General features: G+C 42.9%; 1 protein-coding gene across 4 annotated transcripts; it reads right to left on the reverse strand.

Moving 5' to 3' along the window:
- Positions 1 to 3,273: 3,273 nt before the first annotated feature.
- Positions 3,274 to 22,087, reverse strand: LOC121545005 (serine/arginine repetitive matrix protein 1-like). Of its 4 annotated transcripts, none has more exons than XM_045209150.1 (16): positions 21,972 to 22,087; positions 20,101 to 20,190; positions 16,190 to 16,312; positions 13,924 to 14,094; positions 10,420 to 10,514; positions 10,077 to 10,316; positions 9,655 to 9,969; positions 9,266 to 9,510; positions 7,339 to 7,419; positions 7,143 to 7,211; positions 6,826 to 6,967; positions 6,615 to 6,695; positions 6,019 to 6,483; positions 5,181 to 5,367; positions 4,719 to 4,903; positions 3,274 to 4,255 (listed from the first exon to the last, which is right to left on the reverse strand). In XM_045209150.1, exons 1-16 carry the CDS (start codon positions 21,990 to 21,992, stop codon positions 4,150 to 4,152), a joined length of 2,616 nt encoding a protein of 871 aa, XP_045065085.1. In that variant the 5' UTR covers positions 21,993 to 22,087; the 3' UTR covers positions 3,274 to 4,149. The 4 variants fall into 4 exon arrangements, with proteins under 4 accessions (XP_045065085.1, XP_041711256.1, XP_045065086.1 ...); XM_041855322.2 differs by having other exon boundaries at positions 3,274 to 4,260; positions 4,718 to 4,903; XM_045209151.1 differs by lacking the exons at positions 20,101 to 20,190; positions 21,972 to 22,087 and having other exon boundaries at positions 3,274 to 4,260; positions 4,718 to 4,903; positions 13,924 to 15,930.
- Between the last annotated feature and the right edge of the window lie 5,456 nt (positions 22,088 to 27,543).

The raw sequence follows: 27,543 nt of genomic DNA on the forward strand, positions 1-27,543 counted from the left end.
CAGTCACCTTTTATGGTAACAAAAACGCCCTCATTTATTGTATGATTTGGAGATGTTGGAACTGGGCCATGACGTTTCTAAAAGAAAGCGCAATGGCAACATTTGTACCCTTTCTGTAGAGGTGTGGGCAGAATGTTTAAATATTTTGCAGCGACTTTTTCTTTAAACAAAAAAGGCATGCATATAGCCAGTGCCAAACACTGGCCGCACATTTTGGTATTGGTATTTTTATTTTATTTTATTAGGATCCCCATTAGCTGTTGCAAAAGCAGCAGCTACTCTTCCTGGGGTCCACACAAAACATGAAGCATTACATAATACATAACATTAATAGACAAGAACAGATCAAGGACAGAACTACATCAATAAAATAAAAACTTTTTAAAAAACGGTGGGAAGCATTGGAGTCAACATGGGCCAGCATCCCAGTGGAACGCTTTTAACACCTTGTAGAGTCCATGCTCGACAAATTGAGGCTGTTCTGAGGGCAAAAAGAGGTGCAACTCAATATTAGGAAGGTGTTACTAATGTTTTGTACACTCAGTGTATAGTCAATTAAAATAAATATATAGGCGATATGCTGCTATGTGATCTCCTTACCAACGGCAAAGGCATCATCAGGCCTATGTTGTTTTTATTAGCCTACTATTATAATTCCCGTTCATCAAACACCTCCATGTCCCCCAATTTTTTTGCAATACATTTGATCAACTAGAAGTTGTGGGTACTGTGTATGCATGGTCTGATAATTGCATGGAGATATGCACACTTTCCCTTCAAACAGAACACATTACCTAATGACCTCCTGCTCTTGTATTGAATATACATAAAATATTATTGCAATAGTCATAGTGCTGTCCATTATTCCCAATATGTATATCTAAAGTCAATTGAGTCTAACTGCAGACATAATCTCTCAGGCCCCTCTCCAATGCCAGGATCCCTCAATGATTTTACTATACTACCACCTACTGGTGGGATGAGTTTTCAGTGTTGAATGAAAATGGCGGGATGAATGTTAGCATAGTATTACCAAATCTTTTAAAAATCTTTTTTAATCTCATTGTTCTATCTGTGGTATTACAGCTTGTACACTTTGTTGCAGGGATCTTAATGCTTGTGTTTAACTGACACTTTGATATTCTGGATTTTCCCTGATTGTCTATGCGATTAAAATGTGGGTCAAAAGGGAAATAAAATGGTTAGTTTTTCGTTTAAACTATCATTGTAGTATAATTAATGTGCAACTTTTATTGCTTGAAATGTAATCTGTTGTGTTGGATAGCAGATGTAACGTTAACAGAACTGCAAGAAAACAGTACTCGGCAGGCAGTGTCCTAGCTAGCCACTTCCTTCGCCGTAACGTTAACAGGACTGCGGGATAACAGTGCTCGCCAAGCGAGGGCGAAGGACACTGTGTACTGTTCATAGCGTGAGTTGTCAGTCGTTTGGACGCTATCCTCTCTGTGATAAACAGAAAAAAATTATCTGCTCCTTGTGTTAGGCCCGAAACACCCTCAGCGGGGTAGAAAGATACCGGTTTTCAGGGGAAATGGAAGAGAGCCTTCTGCTTTTGTACATTAACCAGGCGACACTCCATCTTAACTCCCCCACATTTACTGGATTCGTTGAACAGGGTGGGGACGGGGATGGGGCCCACGGCAGCACCCGCTGCTCGTTGAGAAGAGTAAGAACGATACGTGCTTTCACGTCAGTCTCCAAAAGTCGACAATAACACCAGAAAAAGTCGCTAGATTTGTCGCTAGTCGCTTTTTTGAAAATGTGTCGCTAGAGGGGCCTGAAAACTCGCTAAATGTCGCTAAGTTGGCAACACGCCTGCCTGAGAGATGGGCCTGAGAGACCAGTAGGTGGCAGTATAGAGGGACCTGAGATATGTCTGCAGTTAGAACCCTATCGGAGGTGGCCAGTGACGTGACGTGACATTTTATTGATAACCTATAAGAGACTGGGTAGCTGGCTCAACTCCCCTTGGCAACAATGCTGGTGTAGCAGCAGCTTGCTCAATGTTCTCACACTGCCTGTGTCAGCCCTCCTCTGGAGCAGGTGTTACAACAAAAGCATTAACCATAAGAGAATAGTTTGTTTAGGTACTGTAAAACCTTACAAGACTCACATCTAGTACATTATATCAACAACTTCAGGATGGACTTTTTTTGTCTGTTTACTGTATATTTTTTAAATGTGTATTAAGGTCACATGAGTCATAGCCCTGGCAGATGAGAGAAAATGGCACTATCAAGTAATCAGGCTTTCTACAGTAGATAGCTTTCAATCGAGTTGAACTAGTACAGCATGGCATTGTGAAACTGTGATAAAAGTACTGTACCATTTATAAAAATGTGTTGGACAGGACAAGCAGTTTGGCCAAGATGCCTAATAGGTCTACTATGACATGGTGTGCCCATCCCGTTTGCCTACATAGTGCTGATTGTAAAACCATTCAATGCATCTGCCCCTCAGCCTTGCTTGAATGTGCTTTCTGCCTAGGACTCCCCAGTAATCTAGAGCAGCTGCTCCCATAGACCGATCAGGCATCCCAACAAAGACAGGACAATAAAGAACAAACCAAGGGAACAGCAGTCACTGTCCAGGGTGTCATTACTAATACACACTATGGCCTTAGTTTGGTGCAGGATTATTTGCAATGCACAGCACTCGGTACCCCTATTACAATTTTATGCTGCACAATTCTAACTTTCATGTAAAAAATATATAATTTTAACCTCTTAATCTAAAATGTAATCTACACAATCCACGAAAGTAATGATTTATCACGAGAGGACCATAAACATTAACTAGTAATGCTCCAAGGTTAAAATCTCACCTTTCTGGTAAAAATAGTTATAAATTGCTGAGGTGTAGTCACTTTTGAGGACACAAGCTCAAGTACACAGCACATATGATACAAATATTAAAATTTAATATTTTATGTATTTCCTATTCAACAAAACTATGAATAAGGCTTGAAATGACATGCTTTTTAAATATAGCATAATCAAATTATAAAACCACTAAGAGTTCACCTTCCTTATAACTGTAAAATACATATTTGTATGTTTAGTGTTAGAGAAAACATGCATATTTTCTAAAGGTCTCTCTTGATCAAAACATCTGACGTTAAGTCTCAGAGCTCTAGCTTGGCTTCCTGAACTCATTAGGAACTCGCCTTTCATCTCATACTAATCTTGTCCAAGTGGCCAACCCTGTTTTCTAGGACAGGCCATATCCATGAATTTACAATATACAACATAATCACTTTAGAGTTTTAATATAAAAAAATCATTTAATTCTGAAAGGATGACAAAAGCAGGAGTTTTTAAATACAAGTCAAATAGCAGTCCCACAAAAATGAATAGCTCAATGCAAAAGAGTGGATCAGTGTGAACTCAAAGTATGACTGCATATCAACCCATGTGGGAAATCAAACCCCGGCTCTCTGATGAGGTCAGAGAAAGTTAGAATCCTCATGAAAAATCCAGTTATTTTTAAACTTGGACTTTTTCAGAGCCAGAATTTACTGCAAGGCCAAACACCTCTATTACATAACAAAAATAATGGAAAAACAGACTGTTCGGATTCGTTCCCCATTTTAGAGAGCACACAGCATAGCAATACCATACAATGCCCGCTGACAAAAGGGGAAAAATGACAGCTTTGATCTGTGTATTTGCTTTTGTTTACAGTCCGTTTCATGCACATCAGAGCAGACGCGCTAGCTGCACATGCAATCCTAAATTCCCAAAGTTAAATCTTTTGTATGTTGTAGTATGAGAGACTTGTACAATGCAAGCTTCATAATTATACCGTTCCCATCCCTGATCTTATCTTGAAAATTGAGGGGTCCAACAAAGACACTTACAGTTTGGATATAAGCAATAACACACTTTGGGTAAAATATTTTAAAATAATAATATTAATTGGGAGATCTCACATGACATATCAAGCTCTTGATAAAAACCATCTTTCAATAGATTACCAAACCTGTAAAAGAAAACAAACTAAAGAATAAACAATTTGTACATTCTAAAGCTGAACAAGGTTAACGAAAAATTCTAAACAAAGGGAATGGAAAATTAGGAAAGGAGGAAAACGGAGGAGGAAGAAGAGGGAGGGGAGTGACCGGGCTTCTCAGGACAGTGGAGGGGACAGCTTTCCAGCTTTCCTCATGGAACGCAGTGCCTTCTCTCTCAGGTGCTTCTCCAGGTCGTCGAGACACTCTTCTACTTCACTGTCTGATTCCTTAAGGAAAGGTAGCATTAATTATATCATATTTCGGTTACGTTGCAAGTTAGGTGGTAAGATGCTGCAGCATGCTTCATCATAGTAATATAATTTTACATTTTAGTCATTTAGCAGACGCTCTTATCCAGAGCGACTTACAGGAGCAATTAGGGTTAAGTGCCTTGCTCAAGGGCACATCGACAGATTTTTCACCTAGTCGGCTCGGGGATTAGAACCAGCGACCTCTCGGTTACTGGCACAACGCTCTTAACCACTAAGCTACCTGCCGCCCCATAAAGGAATACATTAGCTGATGACATGCAATAAATGATGGTGCACCAGTCAACTTCTACAACCTTGTCTAACTTTGTTTATCTTGAATGAAATAGATGCAACGCTTAGATGCTAGGCGCAGTGGCGGAGATGATGTGAAGCAGGCTAAAACCCCTCAGTAAATCAGAAGAGTAGACTTCACCTTTTTTGGGTTGGAGTCTGCGTCCCCCTCCATCCCCAGGTTCTCCTGGTCGTCCCCAACAGCAACCGGCACATCACTCTTCTCCTTCTTGTGTTTCTTGTGCTTCTTATGTTTCTTCTCCTTCTTGTGTTTCTTTTCCTTCTTCTTCTTCTTGTTTTTCTTTCCTCCAGCCTCGGTGTCAGAATTCTGAGATGGGGATGACAAAGCAATACCACGAGTGACTAAGTGACTAAGTATTTAATTTGCATTTAGTGAGTTGGGCCAAGCAGAGGGCATTATGAACTTCATTGGTTAAACTACTTCAGTCTTCCACCAAGTTATCATGGTATTGGTGCCCAGAAACACAACACACGCCAGCTTTTACTCACAGGAGAACACTCCCCTATCTAGCCATTTAGTTGAGTCAAAAAACGAATATTTCATCTCACGTCGTACTATTAACAGATAGCAGCTTTAAACTCACCTTGTTTGGAGAAGGGCTACCAGAACCGCTGCTGGCCTTTTTAGCTGGCGGTGCAGATGGCGATCCACTGGCTGAGCGGCCTGGAGAGGGGGACCCTGCGGCTGGCCGCTTCAGGGCTCCTGGTTTAGGGGAACCAGATGGTGACCTTGATGACGCTCTCCTCATCGGCTGGGGGCTCTTAGAGGCTCTGACAGGGAGAAACCGGAGAGAAAAGGTGTGATATATCTGTAATATACACTGAGTGTACAAAACATTAGGAAGACCTGCTCTTTCCATGACAGACTGACCAGGTGAAAGCCACGATCCTTTTTGATGTCACTTGTTAAATCCACTTCAAAATCAGTGTAGATGGAGAGGAGACAAGTTAAATAAGGATTTTTAAGCCTTGAGACAATTGAGACATAGACTGTGTATGTGTGCCATTCAGAGGGTGAATGGGCAAGAAACGATTTAAGTGCCTTTGAACTGGGTATGGTAGGTGTGGCGCATCGGTTTGAGTGTGTCAAGAACTGCAACGCTGCTGGGTTTTTCACGCTCAACAGTTTCCCATGTGTATCAAGAATGATACATCAACCAAACGACATCCAAGCCAACTTGACAACTGTGGGAAGCATTAGAGTCAACATGGGCCAGCATCCCTGTGGAATGCTTTCAACACCTTGTAGAGTCCATGCCCCAACGATTGACTCTGTTCTGAGGACAAAAGGGGCTGCAGCTCAATATTAGAAAGGTGTTCCTAATGTTTTGTACACTCAGTGTACATCTAAAAATAGTGGTGTGAGTTATTGTTGTGCAGCAGAAGCTTTTGCTTTAATAAGACCAATTAGAGCCTGCTTACCTCTGGTTCTTGCGGGGCTCTGGTGTCCGGGACACCCTGCGGATTGCCCTGTTGCTGTGTGAGGGGGACGCCTGGCGCCTCTGGCCAGGTGGAGAGGTGTCAAAGCGCCCTTGAGGACTGGCTCGGCCACGGTTGGCAGGGGAAGGGGACAGGCGGTTACTGTGAGCAGGAGGGGGGGAGCGAGTGTCCCGGCCTGGTCGGTTGGATGGGAGCATGGGGCTCTTCCTGTGTCTGGGGGGAGAGGTGGATGAGGGAGGTGTACGTCTCTTTTGGGGAGGGGGACTCCTGCGTTTAGGGGACCTGGAGGGACGGCGCTTGGGCACCGGGGATAGGCGTTTGGGAGAGGGAGACCCTGACAGCCTTCTTTTCTGTGGGCCCTGGGGAGTGGGGCTGTATCGCCGCTGGATGGGGGGAGAGTACCGTCTGGGGGAGGGGGAGCGTCTGCGAGGCAGTGGAGAGGGAGACCTGGGGAAACAAAGAGGACATATGAGACAAGTTATTCTTTGAATCTCAGGTGTGGTGCACTGAATTCTGGAGAATTCTCAGTAATGAGGGAATTCCCCCCCCCAAAGAAAGAAGAGGCATAAGGCTTTTACCTGCGCCTAGGAGGAGGAGAGGGAGATCTGCGACGTCTTGGGGGAGATCTGCGTCCTCCAGGGGAAGGGGAGCGTCTTTTTCTGTAGAGGGAAAACAAAGATTTACATGAGGAATGCATGATGTGGGACAGTGTGTGTGTGTCTTGTTGGTATAGGCAAAACGTCCAAAATCTATAATCATGACTGCATGAGAGAACTGTCTGTAGCTGACCTGGGGGAGCCGTCCCTGTGTCGTCTCCTGGGGGAGGAGGGGGAGTGACTGCGCCTCCTCCTGACATCCCCATTCCTCGCCACTGGCCCGCCGCCCGGCCTCTTGGACCCCTCATCCTCCGAGGAGGATGATGATCCAGCCTCTGTTACCAATCCGAAAGAAGACAGTACACGTCATTTCCCAGTAGCAACATGTGGATGGGGATTAAGGCACAGCTTCAAGATCCACGAGACGAGGGTGCAAGACGAGACGGACACAGTGGGTTAGAAAAAAAGATGGGCTGAGGTGGGGAACACAAAATAAAAAACGCTTGTAACCTGAAGACGTTTCCCGATTCTGCCTGCGATACTGACGTCGCTGCTGCACAGAATCTGCTGTAGCCCCCTCTGAAACGCAAAGCAGTGAGTCTCCGTTCAGTGCTAGAGAAAACAGCTAAACACAAACATCCACCCACACCCACGGTGCATCACACCAGAACGACACACAAAGACAGGCACTAGAAGGCAGACTCACCTGACTCTGATGCCTCGGACTGCCTGGGTTTTGGAACAGGAGACGGTGAATCGTTCCTCGTTCCTGGTTTCTTCTTTGAACCTGAAAAGCAAAAAGATGTTTTAGGTGCCAGAATATTTCCAGCAAGAATACTCATTCACAAATATAAATGCTTGTATAACACTAGTAGTAAGAGTGATAAATCATGCTTGAAGAGGATGTTTGCTGCAGCCTGAAAAGAGGTTTATGATTCAGCAGTTTCCATTAGTCAAGGCCTGCCAGTAAGGCCTCTCAAAGTGTTCCACTTCTGAAATGAGGCCTGCCTAGGATTTGAGATGAAGTAATGTAAATAGTTTCCAGGTCACTGATTGTTTAGACATTCCTGGATGCTCTTTTAGAGGAAGGGTGTATGTAAAGGTGAGGAAGTTACATAGGGCTGAGTTCACTACAGACCACTGTTGATACAGTCCTAAAATGTTTTGCATGTCAGCAGTCAAGTTATTGGACTTAAGAATAAAATGTGTCACCGGCCACATCATGATAATGCAAAATGCCAATATCCAATTCCAGTATCTTGAAAACTTGACTGCTGACATGCAAAACATTTGGGACTGTATCAACAGTGGACTAATTAAAAAATACCAAAAGACAGTTTGAGTAGATTTTCTGTTTAAAGCTGCACTATGCAGAAATCGCTCAGTCATTTCCTGGTTGCTAAAATGTGAATAGCTCGCCTAATTTCAGTTTGTGTGACAAAACAAGCACGTATAGCAGGGGTGCCCAGACTTGGAGCTACAGGGGACCTATGTAACTAGTTGGTAGAGCATGGCGCTTGCAATACCAGGGATGTGGGTTCGTTTCCCACGGGGGGCCAGTATGAAAATGTATGCACTCACTAACTGTAAGTCGCTCTGGATAAGAGCGTCTGCTAAATGACTAAAATGTAAATGTAATAGGATCTACTTTCCCACCCTCTTCCTAACGCGGATCTCGTCGTGGTATCTATCTCTGTGCATTGAAATTGCCATTGATAAAATGCAATTGTGTTCGTTGCCCGTAGCTTATGCCTGCCCATACCATAACCCCACAATGGGGCACTCTGTTCACAACGTTGACATCAGCAAACCACTCGCCCAGACAACGCCTTACACGCCGTTTGCCATCTGTCCGGTACAGTTGAAACCGGGATTAATCCGTGAAGAGCACACTTCTCCAGCATGCCAGTAGCCATCGAAGGTGAGCATTTGCCCACTGAAGTCGGTTACGACGCCGAACTGCAGTCAGGTCAAGACCCTGGTGAGAACAACGAGTACGCAGATGAGCTTCCCTGAGACGGTTTCTGACAGCTTATGCAGAAGCCGGATGTGGAGGTCCTGGGCTGGCGTGGTCACACGTGGGCTGCAGTTTTGAGGCTGGTTGGACGTACTGCCAAATTCTCTAAAACGACGTGTGAGGCGACTTATGGTAGAGAAATGAACATTCAATTCTCTGGCAACAGCTCTGGTGGAGATTTTGGCAGTCAGCATGCCAATTGCAGGCTCCCTCAACACTTTAAACATCTGTGGAATTGTGTTGTGTGACAAACCAATTTGTAAGTCGCTCTGGATAAGAGCATCTGCTAAATGACAAATGTAAAAAACTGCACATTTTAGAGTGGCCTTTTATTGTCCTCAGCACAAGGTGCAGCTGTGTAATGACAATGCTGTTTAATCATCTTCCTGATATGCCACAGTTGTCAGGTGGATGGATTATCTTGGCAAAGGAGAAACGCTCACTAACAGCGATGTAAAGTAATTTGTGCACAAAATGTTAAATAAGCTTTTTGTGCGTATGGAAAAATTCAGGGATCTTTTATTTCAGCCCATGAAAAATGTGACCAACACTATACTTGTTGCGTTTATATTTTTGTTCATAATGGAATGGAGAAAAGTAAGTAGAGCTAACATACCAGCTGATCTGGATGGGGAGGCTGAGGCCCGGCCCTTTCTGGCCCGAGGGGAGGCAGAGCGTTGTGTCTTCCCAGAGGGGCTGCCATTGGGGGCTCTTCTCCTGGAGGGGCTGAGGGAGGGGTCAGCTGCATGGCCGCGGGGCTGTTTCCTGGGTGGTGTGGTCGACGTTCTCTTCATTGCCTTCTTATGAGGTGAGCGAGACGTGGAGCTGCTCCCAGAGGATGATGGGGAGCGAGAGCGCCGCCTAGGGGAGAGAGCACAAATCAACCACAACTCAGGATCACATGCTGTTTGGTAAGGTAGCTAGTTAATCCCAAAGGGCTGTTAATGACAGCTTCAGTGACAGGCACTTCTGAACTCAGCTACACTTCTGTGGCCCTCCACTCACCTGCGGATCGGGGAGCGACTGCGCCTGTGTCTGGGGCCTGGGGGGCCACGTCTGGGGGGGCTCCTACGACGAGGGGACATCCGTCTCCTGGGGCTCGGCCTCCGCCGGGGGGAGTAAGATCTGGAGCGTGATCTGGGTCGTCTGCGGGAGCGGGAATGGGAGCGAGAGCGGTGGCGGGGCCTATCTCTCCTGCCATCCTTCTCCCTTTCCCTGGGCTTGGGCCTCTCCTTTTTGGGAGCCTTATCTGGGGAGGGTTCTTTGACATCCGTCACAGAGTCAGGTACCACAACCACAGTGTCCGGCTTCACCACATCACTGGGAAATGAAAACATGCCACAAATTAGATTTCATTTTGATGTCAGAAATTGAATCAACAAATCAGGACAAATCGCTTCCCTGCATATTGCAAACCTTTCCCTTACCTGGTGGAGGAGGCCTCCTGAATGACTGGCTCAGGTATGGCGCTCTCTGAGGTGTCTGGCTCAGGCTGGGGCTCCTCAGTGCTCTGGGGCAGGGTAACACTGACCAGGGTGACAGCTGGAGCTGGTGGTGGAGGGGAGCTGCTGGGACTGGGCTTACGCCTCGGGGAGCGGGAGTGACTGCGCTTCCTCTCCCTCTTCACTGGAGATCGTCGCCGTGGAGACTGTGACCTTGACTTCCTCCTGCACCACAACAACATAAGAGCCAATGCCATATTAACTATCTTTTAACATTTTGATTGAGGTCGACTTCCAAGGGATTTTATTTAACGCGATTCTCGCTTACCTTCTGGGGCTCTCCCTTTCTCGGTTTTCTTTGTTTTCCTTTTCCTTCTTCTCATCATCAATCTTCTTCAGAGAGGCAAGCTTATCTTGCTCAATCTGCAACAGACAACAGCATGCGAGGCCAAAGCAGTAAAACACTGTACAAATTAGGGCTGCACGATTAATCAAATTCAGATCAAAATTGCAATATTGACATGTGCAACATCCATATCGCAAGAGGCTGCGATTTTCTTTATTTGACACTCCGTTAATGCAACAAAAACTAGACTATGGTGCCTCCTCCAATGAGATGCACTATACTCCGTTCATTCACGCTCTACATGCACAGAGGATGCTGACCAATCACAAGCTTGCTCTCACTCGCTGCATAGCATGCACACGCTGGTCAATCACAAGCGTCCCCGCTTAGAGCGCAGTTAGATGCTGGTGAGGAGAGAAAGGGCTTCACCTCCAAAGTGTGTTGGAAACATGCGTGCTGCTAGCACTAACGAAAAAACATCCTGCAGACCAGGGTTTACGCTAGTAAAATTTGGCACCGGACAATGCAAATCGCAACATTTTAAATTTACCGGACATCCATGCATTGGGTGCTTAAAGCATTAGGGCGTCCACCCACGGTGCTCAAAATCACATTTAGATTATTGTAATTCATCTTAACAGAATGGAAATGATCCTGTAAAGGTGTAATAAAATAAAGTAGAACGATGTTCTTATAACAAAATGACAGGTTTTATTGAAAAGCAAAACATAGCCCGTTGCATCTTCATCCCTGCTATAAATCCTAAATTAATATTTTTAAAAAACATTTAGCCTAGAAGAACAAGTCGCCTGCACAGTAATAAAACAACCTCAAAATATATTTGTATAATATAATTTGCGAATGACCTGTCCTATAGTTTACTTGTATGAAAATGTTAACTAACAAATAAAACAGCTGTTTTCAAATACAATCTAGGCCTCTAATTTAATTTAGCCTAGGCATGACCATTTTATTTAGGCCTAATAAATAACAAAACATGTCTGTCTACGAACACCAGGGCCGGTCGGTCACGGCTAGAAGAGATCCAGCTTTCGTCAAATGAACGTCAGACTTGACTTTTAGTAGCAGGTTAGCTGAATGTAGCAGGTTAGGAGAATTAGGAAAAGGGTTAGCTAAAAAAATCTACTTTTGACATTAATTTGACAAAAGCTGGATCCCGTCTAGCCATGACCGGGCCGGCCCGCCTCACTACCGGTGCGATTCAGCACCACAGCAGTGGAAAGAGGTCACTCGAGGCAGCCACAAAATGAAGAAATTATAAAACTGATGTTGGACTATCAAATTTGATACGGAAATAAACATTAGTTAAGGCTGAAACGAGGCCCGCACCATGCATTTATAAAAGCACTCGTTTCCAAAGCTCAAATTACCTCACTCTTTTTAGTTCTACTGGCTGCTGTTAATGTTATTTTTATTGTAATTTGAACTATCATGGGGTCATGGCTCGTGTCATGTGTGATATACGTGGCTTATTGATAACTCTGTTTTCGACTATAGGCAGTTGGCTGCCTAGTGATTGCAACATTGTAACTCCGATGTGAATAGTTGGCAACCATGTTTAGTTTCCAAGTGCAACTGAATAAGCTCAACTAAAATGCACCAATAGTGCATGATACACATAATTACCAAATCTTCATACTATACATGACAAAGGCAGCATATGTTCATTTTGCCTAGGGCGGCAGCAGAACTGCTAGGACCAGGCCTGACAAAAATAATTTCGCTATAATTTACTTGCGTTTGCAGCAGACCTTGGCCTGCTCAAAGTGAGCCGCTGCTGTTGGGAAGTTAAAAGTGTGCAACTCCTCGGAGCAGTTTGCGACGCACAAGAGCCTCGTTACTTTGTTCTCAAGAAGGAGCGATCTTGAGGACGTCTTTACTCTGTTTTGGAGAAAGAATCCCCTCTCGGCGGGCACAACGGAAACAGGGATAATCAACACAATTTTTCAGGGTACATTAAGCTGAAGTCCCTCATGAAGACCTCACGTCTTTTGCGTGAGTAATAATAGAAAGACAGTAAAATAGGTCAGCCTGAGCCAGACAGTAATTTCCAAGGAGCTTGACGATTTATTTGCCTTTGAAGTTGGAGCACATCGACTGGTATTTCCATCAACGAATAAAAAGCATTATTTTGCAATGGATTTTTTTTATTTCTGCCAGACAATTTGGACGGCAACAGTTGTATTTATTGGCTTTTCATTTTTTTTATAGGCCAAAAGCCGGCATTAACCGGTTAACGGAAACCCTGCCGCAGCCCCATAGGTGATATAAATTACTGAGGCTATCTCATAGACAAAGACATGATTCCTATTTACAGTCAGCAAAGACGGCTTCAAGGTGATTAACAAGCTGGACAGGAGATACAAGATTCCATCTCGTACATATTTCTCCCAAGTCTCCATCCCAACACTGTATAACAATTTGAAGCGAGAAGTTGAAACAGAGCGCACACATGTTGATTATTATGCGATTACAACAGACCATTCGTAGTTGAACTGAGCCCTACATTCGTTTGACAGTACACTTTCTTGAAAAGGAGTTTCAACTTAAGGTCTTTGCTTGCAAACATCATAGGCTACTTCCCCGGAGATCACACGGGACAAAACATCGCTCTGTAGCTCAGCTGGTAGAGCACGGCGCTTGTAACGTCAAGGTAGTGGGTTCGATCCCCGGGACCACCATACACAAAAAATGTATGCACGCATGACTGTAAGTCGCTTTGGATAAAAGCGTCTGCTAAATGGCATATTATGTTTATTATGTAAGAAGCTTTAGCCGCCTGGGGACTGAATGAGGAGCAGCAAGTGTGCATAACGATAACGGCGCACACGTTGTCAAGGCCATCGCGTAGAATGACTGAACCAGACTCCAAATGTTTTGGACACAGGCTACACATTGCAATCGATAGGCTACATGTTAAGGCACTTCGACTTATAATTTCAATTATAATAATGATTAATCCTACTTATACATAATTACACAACCATAAGCTTCCTTCCTATTCAATATGCAGCCTACGGCTGCCTGAATAAATAATTAACTTATGTTATTTAAGTTCATTATTTATTTAATGGTAAAATTGGAAATCATGTTAATTAATGAATAAGTGCTGCACTTAAAGCACACTTTATTTTGATGCTCATGTTTAAAATTAATGTTAATATGTAGGTGTAATGATCCTATCTATTATCATAAGTATAACAATGATGGAAAATATGTTTCATTTGGTTTTGTGTTTAGTTAGCACAGTACGTATTAATAAATATGATCTCATTTTAGAAGTGATGTTCTCTACCCTGACACTTGTTTTAACCATGTCTGGTGGAATTACCAAGTTTTCACAAGTGTTAGAAAATGTCAATATCTAGCAAAAAGAAAATGACAATTTGTCCCAATCATTCAGCCCTAGTACAAATACATGTGCCTGACAATGTGGTGATTGTGAGATTGTGTCTGGTTGCTTACCTGTCTCTGTTTGATCTCCTCTTTTTTCTGCTCTAGGAAGGCGGAGGGGATACCGGCGATGTTGTCCTGAGCGCTGAGCAGCAGAGGCCACAGGTCCCTCATGAACTCTCTGGCATTCTTCCCATTCAGGAAGCCCGTCAGGTTGATCTGCATCATCTTACTGTCCGGGTGCTGCAACACACACACCAAGGGGGAGAGAAAGACAACACACCAATTTAACATGGAGGGAGAACTCACAAGAGTGAAAGGGGGTGGGGGGGGTCTCGCTCAGCGACTGCCTCCCCCTTTGTTTCCTCACTAAGCTATACCTGCCTGCTAAATAATAGCAGCCATCTTCATAACAAAAGACAATAGCTACAGTATGACCCCTGGGCCCCAACACAGACTGCTTCATTGCAACCTAACCTTTGTTCTGTTGAGGCTGTGATAAAATGGTGCAATTCAAATTCTCTCTCACCACCCCATTAGTTAGGTAATTTAAACCTGAAACTGAGAATAGCTGAGGGGAGACAAAACTAGTACATCATCCATGTATAAGCACCCCCACTACATGCATTAAGGCAGAGTTACCCATCATAAAATATTCTGATGAATAAATCTCCCATCCATCACTAATATTTTCATCAATCATGATGGAAAATAACTGACCAGATATCTTTCCCTGCCAGTCCCCCCACTAGTTTCCCTGCCCTGTTGTTCTCTGTCTCCCAAGTCTACTCTTTGAGAGATTAACAGATATCCACAAAACAGAGTGCATCAAAACCCAACACTGCAAGTACAGTCCCGGTGTCTTCAGCGTGTCCCGCAGGATCAGTGGGTATGGAGCGCCCGAGTCTCCTGCAGAAAGAGACGCTCCCTTGGCTTGCTTCCGCCGCCCTACTGCTTGAGACTCAACCACCTTGAGTTTATTGTTATATCATTTATCTAAATTGTAAGAGACGAACAAGCAATAATGAGTGCACAAAACATTTGAAAGGGGTTTTATTTCAACATGTAGGTCAAGAATTAAAAAGTTAGATACCCCGTTAGCTCACAAATAATGATGAATAAGGACTTTTCTTATCATTGCTGTGCTGTTAAAGCATTTAGCTTAAAACCCACCTCCAAAAGATAACAGCACAGAAATGATATGGTATGCGGTTGCTGAATGTATTTTCCCTCCCAGTATTAGGCTAGGTTCACTAAAACAGATAGTAAGATAACTTACAGGATTCCAGTAACACCTTTGTATGAATATAAAGCATCCTAGGGTTGTTGGGAGTCATACATTTGTTCATTAAAAAACAGTTGTTGATTAACTATAAGGCTATCAATAACCTTGAACATTTCCTTTTTCTATATCTGAGGTTTCATCCAGTTTATTAAATCTAATTTCCCCTAGAAGTCATGTTTTATAGGCCAAATGCTAGTTAAGCGGGGGGAAATGTGGTATGAGTGGTAGAACGCATGAGTATAATTTTACCCATGAGATTGGATTTTCCAAATTGAGGGCAATTTCAAGGAGGGGGAAATGAAATGTAACAAACTGGAAGGAAACCTTGGACAACTAGTACACTGATGTAACTTATTTATGCAGAACAGCGTCCATGTGCATGGTAATATTCACCAAAATCACTTAGTGGGCTTGGTAATAATGTTTAAAGCACAGTTTTGCCACAGCCCAGATTGAAGATACTACTGATGTAATTTTTGTCTAAACTAATTAAATGAGAATCAATAGCCTAACAGTTCAACTGTATTCTGTCAATTTTAGCACCCTCCAAAGACAGGATACAGAGGAGATAAAGAAAAACTAGTGGTGCAATTCAAAAGTATATGGAGAAAATGGCATGGCATTATCCAAGTGTTTCTATCACTAGCATGTTGATCCCTGACCATAACTCACCTCAAACCACACACTGCATCAGGGAGAGTTGGGCTCAGTGACACTTTGGGCTCAGCAGAGAGCTAATAAGGTGTTGGTGCTATACTTCTGATGCAAGGTATAACATCCATATTGGTTCAGGCCTTTTGAATCATAAATCACATCATCATTAGAAAACTGTGGCACAAAGGCACTTCGTCACATATCACAGCAAAAACGTTGGGTCATTCAAAAATGATGTATACTGGACACCGGTGGTCGCGCTTGCCCCATCTGCATTTATATTGTGTCCCTTCTTATCAATACACTTTCTGTTAAATAAACCTCTTTGCCTTATATTAAGTTAATATAAATCACATCTGAATTACAAGAACAGGGAGGAATTGGAGTCAATAGTATTACCTTTTCTTCCAGCTGGTTAAATATAAATTCTATGACGACGTCATCCTCGAACCCCAGGACCTCAGTCACTCGCTGAGTGATCCAAGGTTTGACGACCTCCAGGTTCACCTTGGTCATATCCACCTAGGGGAGGAAGAATCAGGAAGAAGTTCAAACACATTCCTAACTTCAACCCATTGCACACTTAAAGGGATACGTAGAGATTTTGGCAATGAGGCCCTTTATCTACTTCTCCAGAGTCAGATGAACTTCTGGATTCCATTTTTATATCTCTGTGTCCAGTATGAAGGAAGTTTGAGGTAGTTTCGTGAGCCAATAACTAACTAGCATTAGCGCAATGACTGGAAGTCTATGGGTATGTTAGCATGATACCATAGACTTCCAGTCATTGCGCTAACGCTAGTTAGCAATTGCACTAGCACTATTTAGCAACTTCCTTCAAACTGCACACAGAGACCTAAAAATGGCATCGATGAGTTCATCTGACTCTGGGGAAGTAGATAAAGGGCTTAATTGCCAAAATCCTGAAGTATCCCTTTAAACCAAATTAGGCAATACAGAAGTTATGCCTATTAAATCCAATTTTATTTGTCACATGCGACGAATACAACATGTGTAGACCTTAGCGAAATTCTTACTTACAAGCCCTTAACCAACAATGCAATTTTAAGAAAGAATACCATAAAAAAAACTAAAAAACATTTAATAAAAAAATAAGAAATAAAAAGTAACAAATAGTTAAAGAGCAGCAGTAAAATAACAATAGTGAGGCTATATACAGGGGGTACCGGTACAGAGTCAATGTGCAGGGGCACAGGTTAGTCGAGGTAATTAAGGTAATATGTACATGTAGGTAGAGTTAAAGTGACTATGCATAGATAAACAGAGTAGCAGCAGTGTAAAAGAGGGGGGGAACAATGCAAATAGCCCGGGTAGCCATTTGATTAGCTGTTCAGGAGTCTTATGGCTTCGGGGTAGAAGCTGTTAAGAAGCCGTGCAGCAGCAGAGAGAACAGTCTATGACTAGGGTGGCTGGAGTCTGGCAATTTTTAGGGCCTTCCTCTGACACCGCCTGGTATAGAGGTACTGGATGGCAGGAAGCTTGGCCCCAGTGATGTACTGGGCCGTACACACTACCCTCTGTAGTGCCTTGCGGTCGGAGGCCGAGCAGTTGCCATACCAGGCAGTGATGCAACCAGTCACGATGCTCTCGATGGTGCAGCTGTAGAACCTTTTGAGGATCTGAGGACCCATGTCAAATCTTTTCAGTCTCCTGAGGGGGAATAGGCTTTGTCATGCCCGCTTCACGACGGTCTTGGTGTGTTTGGATCATGATAGTTTGTTGGTGATGTGGACACCAAGGAACTTGAAGCTCTCAACCTGCTACACTACAGCCCCGTCGATGAGAATGGGGGCGTGCTCTGTCCTTTTCCTGTAGTCCACAATCATCTCCTTTGTCTTGATCACGTTGAGGGAGAGATTGTTATCCTGGCGCCACACGGCCAGGTCTCTGACCTCCTCCCTATAGGCTGTCTCATTGTTGTCGGTGATCAGGCCTACCACTGTTGTGTAGTCAGCAAACTTGATGGTGTTGGAGTCGTGCCTGGCCATGCAGTCATGGGTGAACAGGGAGTACAGGAGAGGACTGAGCACGCAGCCCTGAGGGTCCCCCGTGTTGAGGATCAGCGTGGCAGATGTTGTTACCTACCCTTATCACCTTGGGGCAGCCCGTCAGGAAGTCCGGGATCCAGTTGCAGAGGGAGGTGTTTAGTCCCAGGGTCCTTAGCTTAGTGATGAGCTTTGCGGGCACTATGGTGTTGAACGCTGAGCTATAGTCAATGAACAGCATTCTCACGTAGGTGTTCCTCTTGTCCAGGTGGGAAAGGGTAGTGTGGAGTGCAATAGAGATTGAATCATCCGTGGATCTGTCGGGGCGGGTTTCTGAGATAATGGTGTTGCCTTTCAAAGCACTTCATGGCTACAGACGTGAGTGCTACGGTTCGGTAGTCATTTAGGCAGGTTACCTTAGTGTTCCTGGGCACAGGGACTACGGTGGTCTGCTTGAAACATGTTGGTATTACAGACTCAGTCAGGGACAGGTTGAAAATGTCAGTGAAGACACTTGCCAGTTGGTCAGCGCATGCTCGGAGTACACTTCCTGGTAATCCGTCTGGCCCTGCGGCCTTGTGAATGTTGACCTGTTTAAAGGTCTTACTCACATCGGCTACGGAGAGCGTGATCACACAGTCATCCGGAACAGCTGATGCTCTCATGCATGCTTCAGCGTTGCTTGCCTCGAAGCGAACATATAAATAATTTAGCTCGCCTGGTAGGCTCATGTCACTGGGCAGCTCGCAGCTGTGCTTCCCTTTGTAGTCTGCAATCGTTTGCAAGCCCTGCCACATCCGATGAGCGTCGGAGCCGGTGTAGTATGATTCAATCTTAGTCCTGTAATGACGCTTTGCCTGTTTGATGGTTCGTCGGAGGGCATAGCGGGATTTCTTTAAAGCGTCCGGTTTAGAGTGCTGCTCCTTGAAAGCGGCAGCTCTACCCTTTGATGAAGCCAGTGACTGATGTGGTGTACTCCTCAATGCTATCGGAAGAATCCCGGAACATATTCCAGTCTGTGCTAGCAAAACAGTCCCGTAGCTTAGCATCTGCGTCATCTGACAACTTCTTTATTGACCAAGTCAAATGGTGCTTCCTGCTTTAGTTTTTGCTTGTCCGCAAGAATCAGGAGGACAGAGTTATGGTCAGATTTGCCAAATGGAGGGCGAGGGAGAGCTTTGTACGCGTCTCTGTGTGTGGAGTAAAGGTGGTCTAGAGTTTATTTTCCTCTGGTTGCACATTTAACATGCTGGTAGAAATTAGGTCAAACTGATTTACATTCCCTGCATTAAAGTCCCCGGCCACTAGGAGTGCCGCCTCTGGATGAGCGTTTTCCTGTTTGCTTATGGCCTTATACAGCTCATTGACTGCAGTCTTAGTGCCAGCATCGGTTTGTGGTGGTAAATAGACAGCTACGAAAAATATAGATGAATACACTCTTGGTAAATAGTGTGGTCTACAGCTTACCATGAGATACTCTACCTCAGGTGAGCAAAACCTTGAGACTTCCTTAATATTAGATTTCATGCACCAACTGTTGTTTACAAATATATACAGACCGCCACCCCTTGTCTTACCGGAGGCAGCTGTTCCAGCTTGCCGACACAGCGTATATCCCGCCAGCTGTATGTTATCCATCGGTGAAACATAAGATATTATTATATTTTTAATGTCCCGTTGGTAGGATATCCACGATCTTAGTTAAGTCTATTTTTTTATCCAATTATTGTACGTTGGCTAATAGGACAGATTTACATTACATTGACATTTTAGTCATTTAGCAGACGCTCTTATCCAGAGCGGCTTACAGTTACCGACCTACATCCCTGCCGGCCATTCCCTCCCCTACCCTGGACCAATTGTGCGCCACATTTAAGTCATTTAGCAGACGCTCTTATCCATACAAACTGATGGTAGAGGCAGATTACACACTCGCCGTCGGATCCTTACAAGGCACCCCGACATCTCCATCTCTTTCACATGCGAATGACAGGGATTTGGGCCTTGTCGGGTGTCTGCAGAAAATCCTTCGCGTCCGACTCGTTAAAGAAAAAATATTTGTCCAATACGAGGTGAATAATCGCTGTCCTGATATCCAGAAGCTCTTTTCGGTCATAAGAGACGGTGGCAGAAACATTATGTACGAAAAAACACACAATAGCACAAATGGTTAGGAGCCCATAAAACGGCAGCCATCTCCTCCGGTGCCATTCTGTTACGCCATTATTTTACCATATTTACTTGTGGGGGCATTTCAATTCAATTAGAAGATGTGCTTTGATGCTAGTTTGTTGTTTATCATACCTTCTTTTCCAGACATTCTGCAAATTTCAGTTGCTTTAGAAGTTTCTTCTGCTTGTTGCTGAAGCGATTGTCCTGTTCTGCACTTGTGCCCTGTATGAAACAAGTACAAAATTAGTTTATATAACATCTGTATCAACTATCACAATAAATGTTTGTTCTTTATTGTTTGTACTTGTCCCTTCCGCAGACACCAACGTTTGCTTAGCTGAGGAACGCTGAACTCTGTTCTCTTATATCGAGGCGAGTCGAGTATTGATAACCGGTCGGGATATTTGCTAGCACCAACATTGAGCTAAGTTTACATGCAAAGGAATAATTCAATATCAAACTGATTATGACAGTAGGCAGATTATGCAATAGTCATGTAAACATCTTACTCTGCTTATCTTAATCCACATATGGCCAAAATCGAAGTAAGCATACACCGATTTAAACACCTGGTTTTCTGAGCACTCTTTCAAATGATTGGGATACCTTAAATCAGCGTTCTAGCTGTGCATTTGATCTGCGCATGTGCCCAGCACCAGTAGTGCAAGCCTCTCTCTTTAGCGCGAGTGAAGGGAGTTCGTAACAACAATGTATGAGTCTTAGAAATAGTTTCCACATACAAACTTTATATGTCCAAACTAAGAATCAAATATACTTCCCAAAAATAACAAGGACGCTGTGACAGAACGTTTATTTTGATTGGCAATTTCCTGCATTTATAAGAGAGTGCGATCAGGTAGCCTGATTTTAGATGTATCCATGTAAAAATGATTATTAGGGAAACCCGTTATTCCTGCAAAGAATGTCAACGTTTTAATCAAACTACTATATTAAATCTGACTATCCACAATAATCGCATTATTGTGTGCATGTAACCGTACTCATTGAGTCACCATCGGTCAATAGGCTTTCCTGTACCTGTCCCTATCAATGTTTGGCCTGTACAACTGCAGTCCATAAGCGGGTGCTGAAATTCGTACTTTTAATTAAATATTTTATTTAATACAACCACCGACTTTTCCCTCATTTGTGTTGCTCAACTGGAACATGCGCATTTGCGCTGAGTTGAGCAACAAATTAGGGAAAAGTCGGTAATTGTATTTTATAAATGTTTTATTAAAAGTATTAATTTTAGCACCCCACGGAAGGACAGCAGTTGTACCGGCCAAACATTGATAGGGACAGGTAAGCGATTTCAGAATTTACATTCTTACAAGTATCTACTGATGGTGACTCAATGTTGTGTGCAGTAAATCGCACGACCAGCAATACTCAATTCCGCCTCGATATAAGAGGACAGAGTTGAGCATTCATTAGCTAACGTTAACTACGTCACAAAGTGGCACATAACGTTAGATAGCCGACATCAGAAACATAATTTAATTGTATAGGTGTCAAACATTATGTAGAAACTAAGTCCCTAATATGAACACTTGTTATGGAGAATATACGTCGGTTTATGTAATTAGCTAATACTAATCTAGATATTGTGCGATAAGGCCCGAGTACGAGTAGACATGCTCAGCCTGACTCTGTACCGTAGTATGGCTAGAATTATACAAACCCATTTTGCAACCAAGTATTATATTAGATAAAACATTTTTGTAGTTATCACCTGTAACTACATCAGTAATGAAAATGGGAACAAATACGCCAAATTTATCGGCTTGCTTCAATCCAACATATCTATAGCTAGGTTAGCTAGCTAGATAACGATAACTTGCTAGCTAACGCAGCCGCCATCTTTACATTAGCTTCTCATTGCAGCGGAATGGCGCACGAGCTCGTCCATCTACAATGGCACATATTTACAAACCCAAACGAATATATTATACATTTTGAACACCATTTAACGACTAATAGTAAATATTTCAATATCTTACGCGGAAGAACCCCGCGTCCATGTTATTAGTTGAGAAAGATGTAAAAGCGGGTGATGGTGGAGTCTGGAGAAAGACTTGCTCACAGTGCTGTCTTCGACGTGCTAACAAAACCCCAAGATACAGTGCGCGACAGGGCTCCTCCTTCGCAGCAGAACGGAAGCATCGATGATGATGACGAGACCAACAAGTTGGATGAGAACAACAGGTTCTTCTACACTTTTTTCTGAAAGACGCAAGTCAGATTCCCATACCGATCAATGTGATAAAATCATTTTCCAAAGCATCTGGTCTATGTCTTAACATTAATAAATGTGAACTCATGGCTGTCAAAGATTGTGTGGCACCGTCATATTATGGTATTCCAGTGAAAGAAGCACTTACATATTTAGGCATAACCATTACTAAGGATCAGAAGTCTAGAGGCTTACAAAATTTTAACCCTCTTATTTAAAAAACCCAGAAGAAGCTAAATCAATGGCTACAGAGGGACTTCTCTTTAAAAGGAAGAGTGCTAATAACCAAGGCTGAAGGTACAGTGAGGGGAAAAAGTATTTGATCCCCTGCAGATTTTGTACGTTTGCCCACTGACAAAGACATGATCAGTCTATAATTTTAATGGTAGGTTTATTTGAACAGTGAGAGACAGAATAACAACAACAAAATCCAGAAAAACGCATGTCAAAAATGTTATAAATTGATTTGCATTTTAATGAGGGAAATAAGTATTTGACCCCTCTGCAAAACAGGACTTAGTACTTGGTCGCAAAACCTTTGTTGGCAATCACAGAGGTCAGACGTTTCTTGTAGTTGGCCACCAGGTTTGCACACATCTCAGGAGGGATTTTGTCCCACTCCTCTTTGCAGATCTTCTCCAAGTCATTAATGTTTCAAGCCTGACGTTTGGCAACTCGAACCTTCAGCTCCCTCCACAGATTTTCTATGGGATCAAGGTCTGGAGACTGGCTAGGCCACTCCAGGACCTTAATGTGCTTCTTCTTGAGCCACTCCTTTGTTGCCTTGGCCGTGTGTTTTGGGTCATTGTCATGCTGGAATACCCATCCACAACCCATTTCCAATGCCCTGGTTGAGGGAAGGAGGTTCTCACCCAGGATTTGACGGTACATGGCCCCGTCCATCGTCCCTTTGATGCGGTGAAGTTGTCCTGTCCTCTTAGCAGAAATCAAATCAAATCAAATCAAATCAAATTTTATTGGTCACATGCGCCGAATACAACAGGTGCAGACATTACAGTGAAATGCTTACTTACAGCCCTTAACCAACAGTGCATTTATTTTAAACAAAAAAAGTAAGAATAAAACAAAAACAAAAAAAGTGTTGAGAAAAAAAGAGCAGAAGTAAAATAAAGTGACAGTAGGGAGGCTATATATACAGTAAAATAAAGTGACAGTAGGGAGGCTATATATACAGGGGGGTACCGTTGCATAGTCAATGTGCGGGGGCACCGGCTAGTTGAGGTAGTTGAGGTAATATGTACATGTGGGTAGAGTTAAAGTGACTATGCATAAATACTTAACAGAGTAGCAGCAGCGTAAAAAGGGTGGGGTGGGGGCAGTGCAAATAGTCCGGGTAGCCATGATTAGCTGTTCAGGAGTCTTATGGCTTGGGGGTAGAAGCTGTTGAGAAGTCTTTTGGACCTAGACTTGGCACTCCGGTACCGCTTGCCGTGCGGTAGCAGAGAGAACAGTCTATGACTAGGGTGGCTGGAGTCTTTGACAATTTTGAGGGCCTTCCTCTGACACCGCCTGGTATAGAGGTCCTGGATGGCAGGGAGCTTTGCCCCAGTGATGTACTGGGCCGTACGCACTACCCTCTGTAGTGCCTTGCGGTCAGAGGCCAAGCAGTTGCCATACCAGGCGGTGATGCAACCAGTCAGGATGCACCCCCAAAGCATAATGTTTCCACCTCCATGTTTGACGGTGGGGATGGTGTTCTTGGGGTCATAGGCAGCATTCCTCCTCCTCCAAACACGGCGAGTTGAGTTGATGCCAAAGAGCTCCATTTTGGTCTCATCTGACCACAACACTTTCACCCAGTTCTCCTCTGAATCATTCAGATGTTCATTGGCAAACTTCAGATGGGCCTGTATATGTGCTTTCTTGAGCAGTGGGACCTTGCGGGCGCTGCAGGATTTCAGTCCTTCATGGAGTAGTGTGTTACCAATTGTTTTCTTGGTGACTATGGTCCCAGCTGCCTTGAGATCATTGACAAGATCCTCCTGTGTAGTTCTGGGCTGATTCCTCACCGTTCTCATGATCATTGCAACTCCACGAGGTGAGATCTTGCATGGAGCCCCAGGCCGAGGGAGATTTACAGTTATTTTGTGCTTCTTCCATTTGCGAATAATCGCACCAACTGTTGTCACCTTCTCACCAAGCTGCTTGGCGATGGTCTTGTAGCCCATTCCAGCCTTGTGTAGTTCTACAATCTTGTCCCTGACATCCTTGGAGAGCTCTTTGGTCTTGGCCATGGTGGAGAGTTTGGAATCTGATTGATTGCTTCTGTGGACAGGTGTCTTTTATACAGGTAACAAGCTGAGATTAGGAGCACTCCCTTTAAGAGTGTGCTCCTAATCTCAGCTCGTTACCTGTATAAAAGACACCTGGGAGCCAGAAATCTTTCTGATTGAGAGGGGGTCAAATACTTATTTCCCTCATTAAAATGCAAATCAATTTATAACATATGTGACATGCGTTTTTCTGGATTTTTTTGTTGTTATTCTGTCTCTCACTGTTCAAATAAACCTACCATTAAAATTATAGACTGATCATTTCTTTGTCAGTGGGCAAACGTACAAAATCAGCAGGGGATCAAATACTTTTTTCCCTCACTGTATCTCTAGGCTAACATATGCAGCTCTATCTTTATATCTTGACGGTAAAATATGCAGAGATTGACCAGATGCTTTTCAACTTTCTGTGGAGAAACCGTACCCATTACATTAGGAAAACTGTTGTAATGGGCTGATTTTCTGGACTTTACTACCTTAAATAATAACTTTTAAGATCAATTGGATTAAACAGTTCTTGAGAAGACCCACTTCTATGTGGAACTTTATTCCTCATCATGTCTTCTCTACTTTTGGTGGCCTTAACTTCATGTTGGTTTGCAATTATAATATTGACAAAGTTCCAGTGAAACTCTGCTTTTCATTGGCAGGTTTTCTTGTCATGGTCCTTAATTTCTAAGCATAATCTTTCTCCTCACAGATATTATATATGGAATAATCGGGACATATTGTATAAAAATACTTATTTGCTTTTAGAATATTGGTTCCGAAATAATATCCTATTGGTGAGCCAACTTGTAATTGCAGAGGGTCTTTTACTGAATTATAAGACATTCTTATCACTTTGCAAGATCCCTGTAACACCTAAAGATTTTGCAATTGTTTTAGATGCCATTCCCTCAGGTGTTGCTTAATTATTCAGGAACGTGTCAAGACCTGACCCTCAGAACATACCTACGATTAACCCTGTTAACTCGTAGGTAGGAAATATTTGTTTTTCTTTTGGTCCATTCAACAACAATAGAGCTATACGAACCTTGATTCAGCAGGATGGTGTATCTATCTATACCTTATGTCATGCCTTATTGGAATGGTTTGATTGATAATATCCGTTGGAAAAAAGTTTGGATGTTGCCACACACATACCTAGTTATTAACAAAATTAAGGACGTTTCTTTTTAAATTATTCATTAATATTATCCTGCCAACCACTATATGAAGAAATTTAAGAAAAATATAAATTCAAATTGTACCTTTTTTAATGACCACCCAGAAACGGTTTTGCATTTTTTTTGGCATTGTATTCATGTAAGGAATCTGTAGACATCAGTAGATTTATAAATGAACACATTTATTAAGATTTTACACTATTATGGAGAGATGTACAGCTTGGATTCTTTACCTACGATATAAATAAGTTGAAACAATTGTATGTAATTAATTTAATTATTATTTTGGCCAAATTTCATATTCACAAATGTAAAATTACAAACAAAACACCAGGTTTTCTTACCTTACAAAAATTAATTGAACTATATTTTAAGACAATGAAATTATAAATGTGTGTATATGTCCCTTAAGGTCCTTGTGTAATGTGATATTGTACCCCCTAGCCCAATGGTCCTTTGTATATTCTTTATATATACTTGTGTTCCCCATGTACTTTCTGTATTGATTTGTTGTTAATAATAAAATAATAATACATGTATATATATACGCTACCGGTCAAAAGTTTTAGAACACATTATACATTGTAGAATAATAGTGAAGACATCAAAACTATGAAATAACACATATGAGTAGGTGTGTCCAAACTTTTGACGAGTGGTTTAAGGGGAAACATTTAAATGTCTTGGAATGGCCTAGTCAAAGCCCAGACCTCAATCCAATTGAGAATCTATGGTATGACTTATAGATTGCTGTACACCAGCGGAACCCATTCAACTTGAAGGAGCTGGAGCAGTTTTGCCTTGAAGATTGGGCAAAATTACCCAGTGGCTAGATGTGCCAAGCTTATAGAGACATACCCCAAGAGACTTGCAGCTGTAATTGCTGCAAAAGGTGGCTCTACAAAGTATTGCATTTGGGGGGTGAATAGTCATGCACGCTCAAGTTTGCAGTTTTTTTGTCTTATTTCTTCTTTGTTTCACAAAAATATTATGCATCTTCAAAGTGGTAGGCATGTTGTGTAAATCAAATGATACAAACCCCCCAAAAAATCAATTTCAATTCTAGGTTGTAAGGCAACAAAATAGGAAAAATGCCAAGGGGTTGAATACTTTCGCAAGCCACTGTAGCCCTATTTGGTAAAAGACCAAGTCCACATTATGGCAAGAACAGCTCAAATAAGCAAATAGAAATGACAGTCCATCATTACTTTAAGACATTAAGGTCAGTCAATCTGGAACATTTCAAGAACTTTGAAAGTTTCTTCAAGTGCAGTCGCAAAAACCATCAAGCGCTATGATGAAACTGGCTCTCATGAGGACCGCCACAGGAATGGAAGACTCAGAGTTACCTCTGCTGCAGAGGATAAGTTCATTGGAGTTACCAGCCTCAGAAGTTGCAGCCCAAATAAATGCTTCACAGAGTTCAAGTAACAGACACATCTCAACATCAACTGTTCAGAGGGGACTGTGTTAATCAGGCCTTCATGGTCGAATTGCTGCAAAGAAACCACTACTAAAGGACACCAATAAAAATAAGAGACTTGCTTGGGCCAAGAAACACAACCACTGGTAGAAATTTGTCCTTTGGTCTGATGAGTCCAAATTTGAGATTTTTGGTTCTAACTGCCGTGTCTTTGTGAGACGCAGTGTGGGTGAACGGATGATATCTGGAGGTGTTATGGTGTGGGGGTGTTTTGCTGCTGACACTGTCTGTGATTTATTTAGAATTCAAGGCATACTGAACCAGCATGGCTACCCCAGCATTCTGCAGCGAAACGCCATCCCATCTGGTTTGGGCTTAGTGGGACTAACATTTGTTTTTCAACAGGACAATGACCCAAAACACACCTCCAGGCTGTGTAAGGGCTATTTGACC

This window comes from Coregonus clupeaformis, chromosome 29 (assembly GCF_020615455.1).
Source record: "Coregonus clupeaformis isolate EN_2021a chromosome 29, ASM2061545v1, whole genome shotgun sequence".
Taxonomy (NCBI): Eukaryota; Metazoa; Chordata; class Actinopteri; order Salmoniformes; family Salmonidae; genus Coregonus; species Coregonus clupeaformis.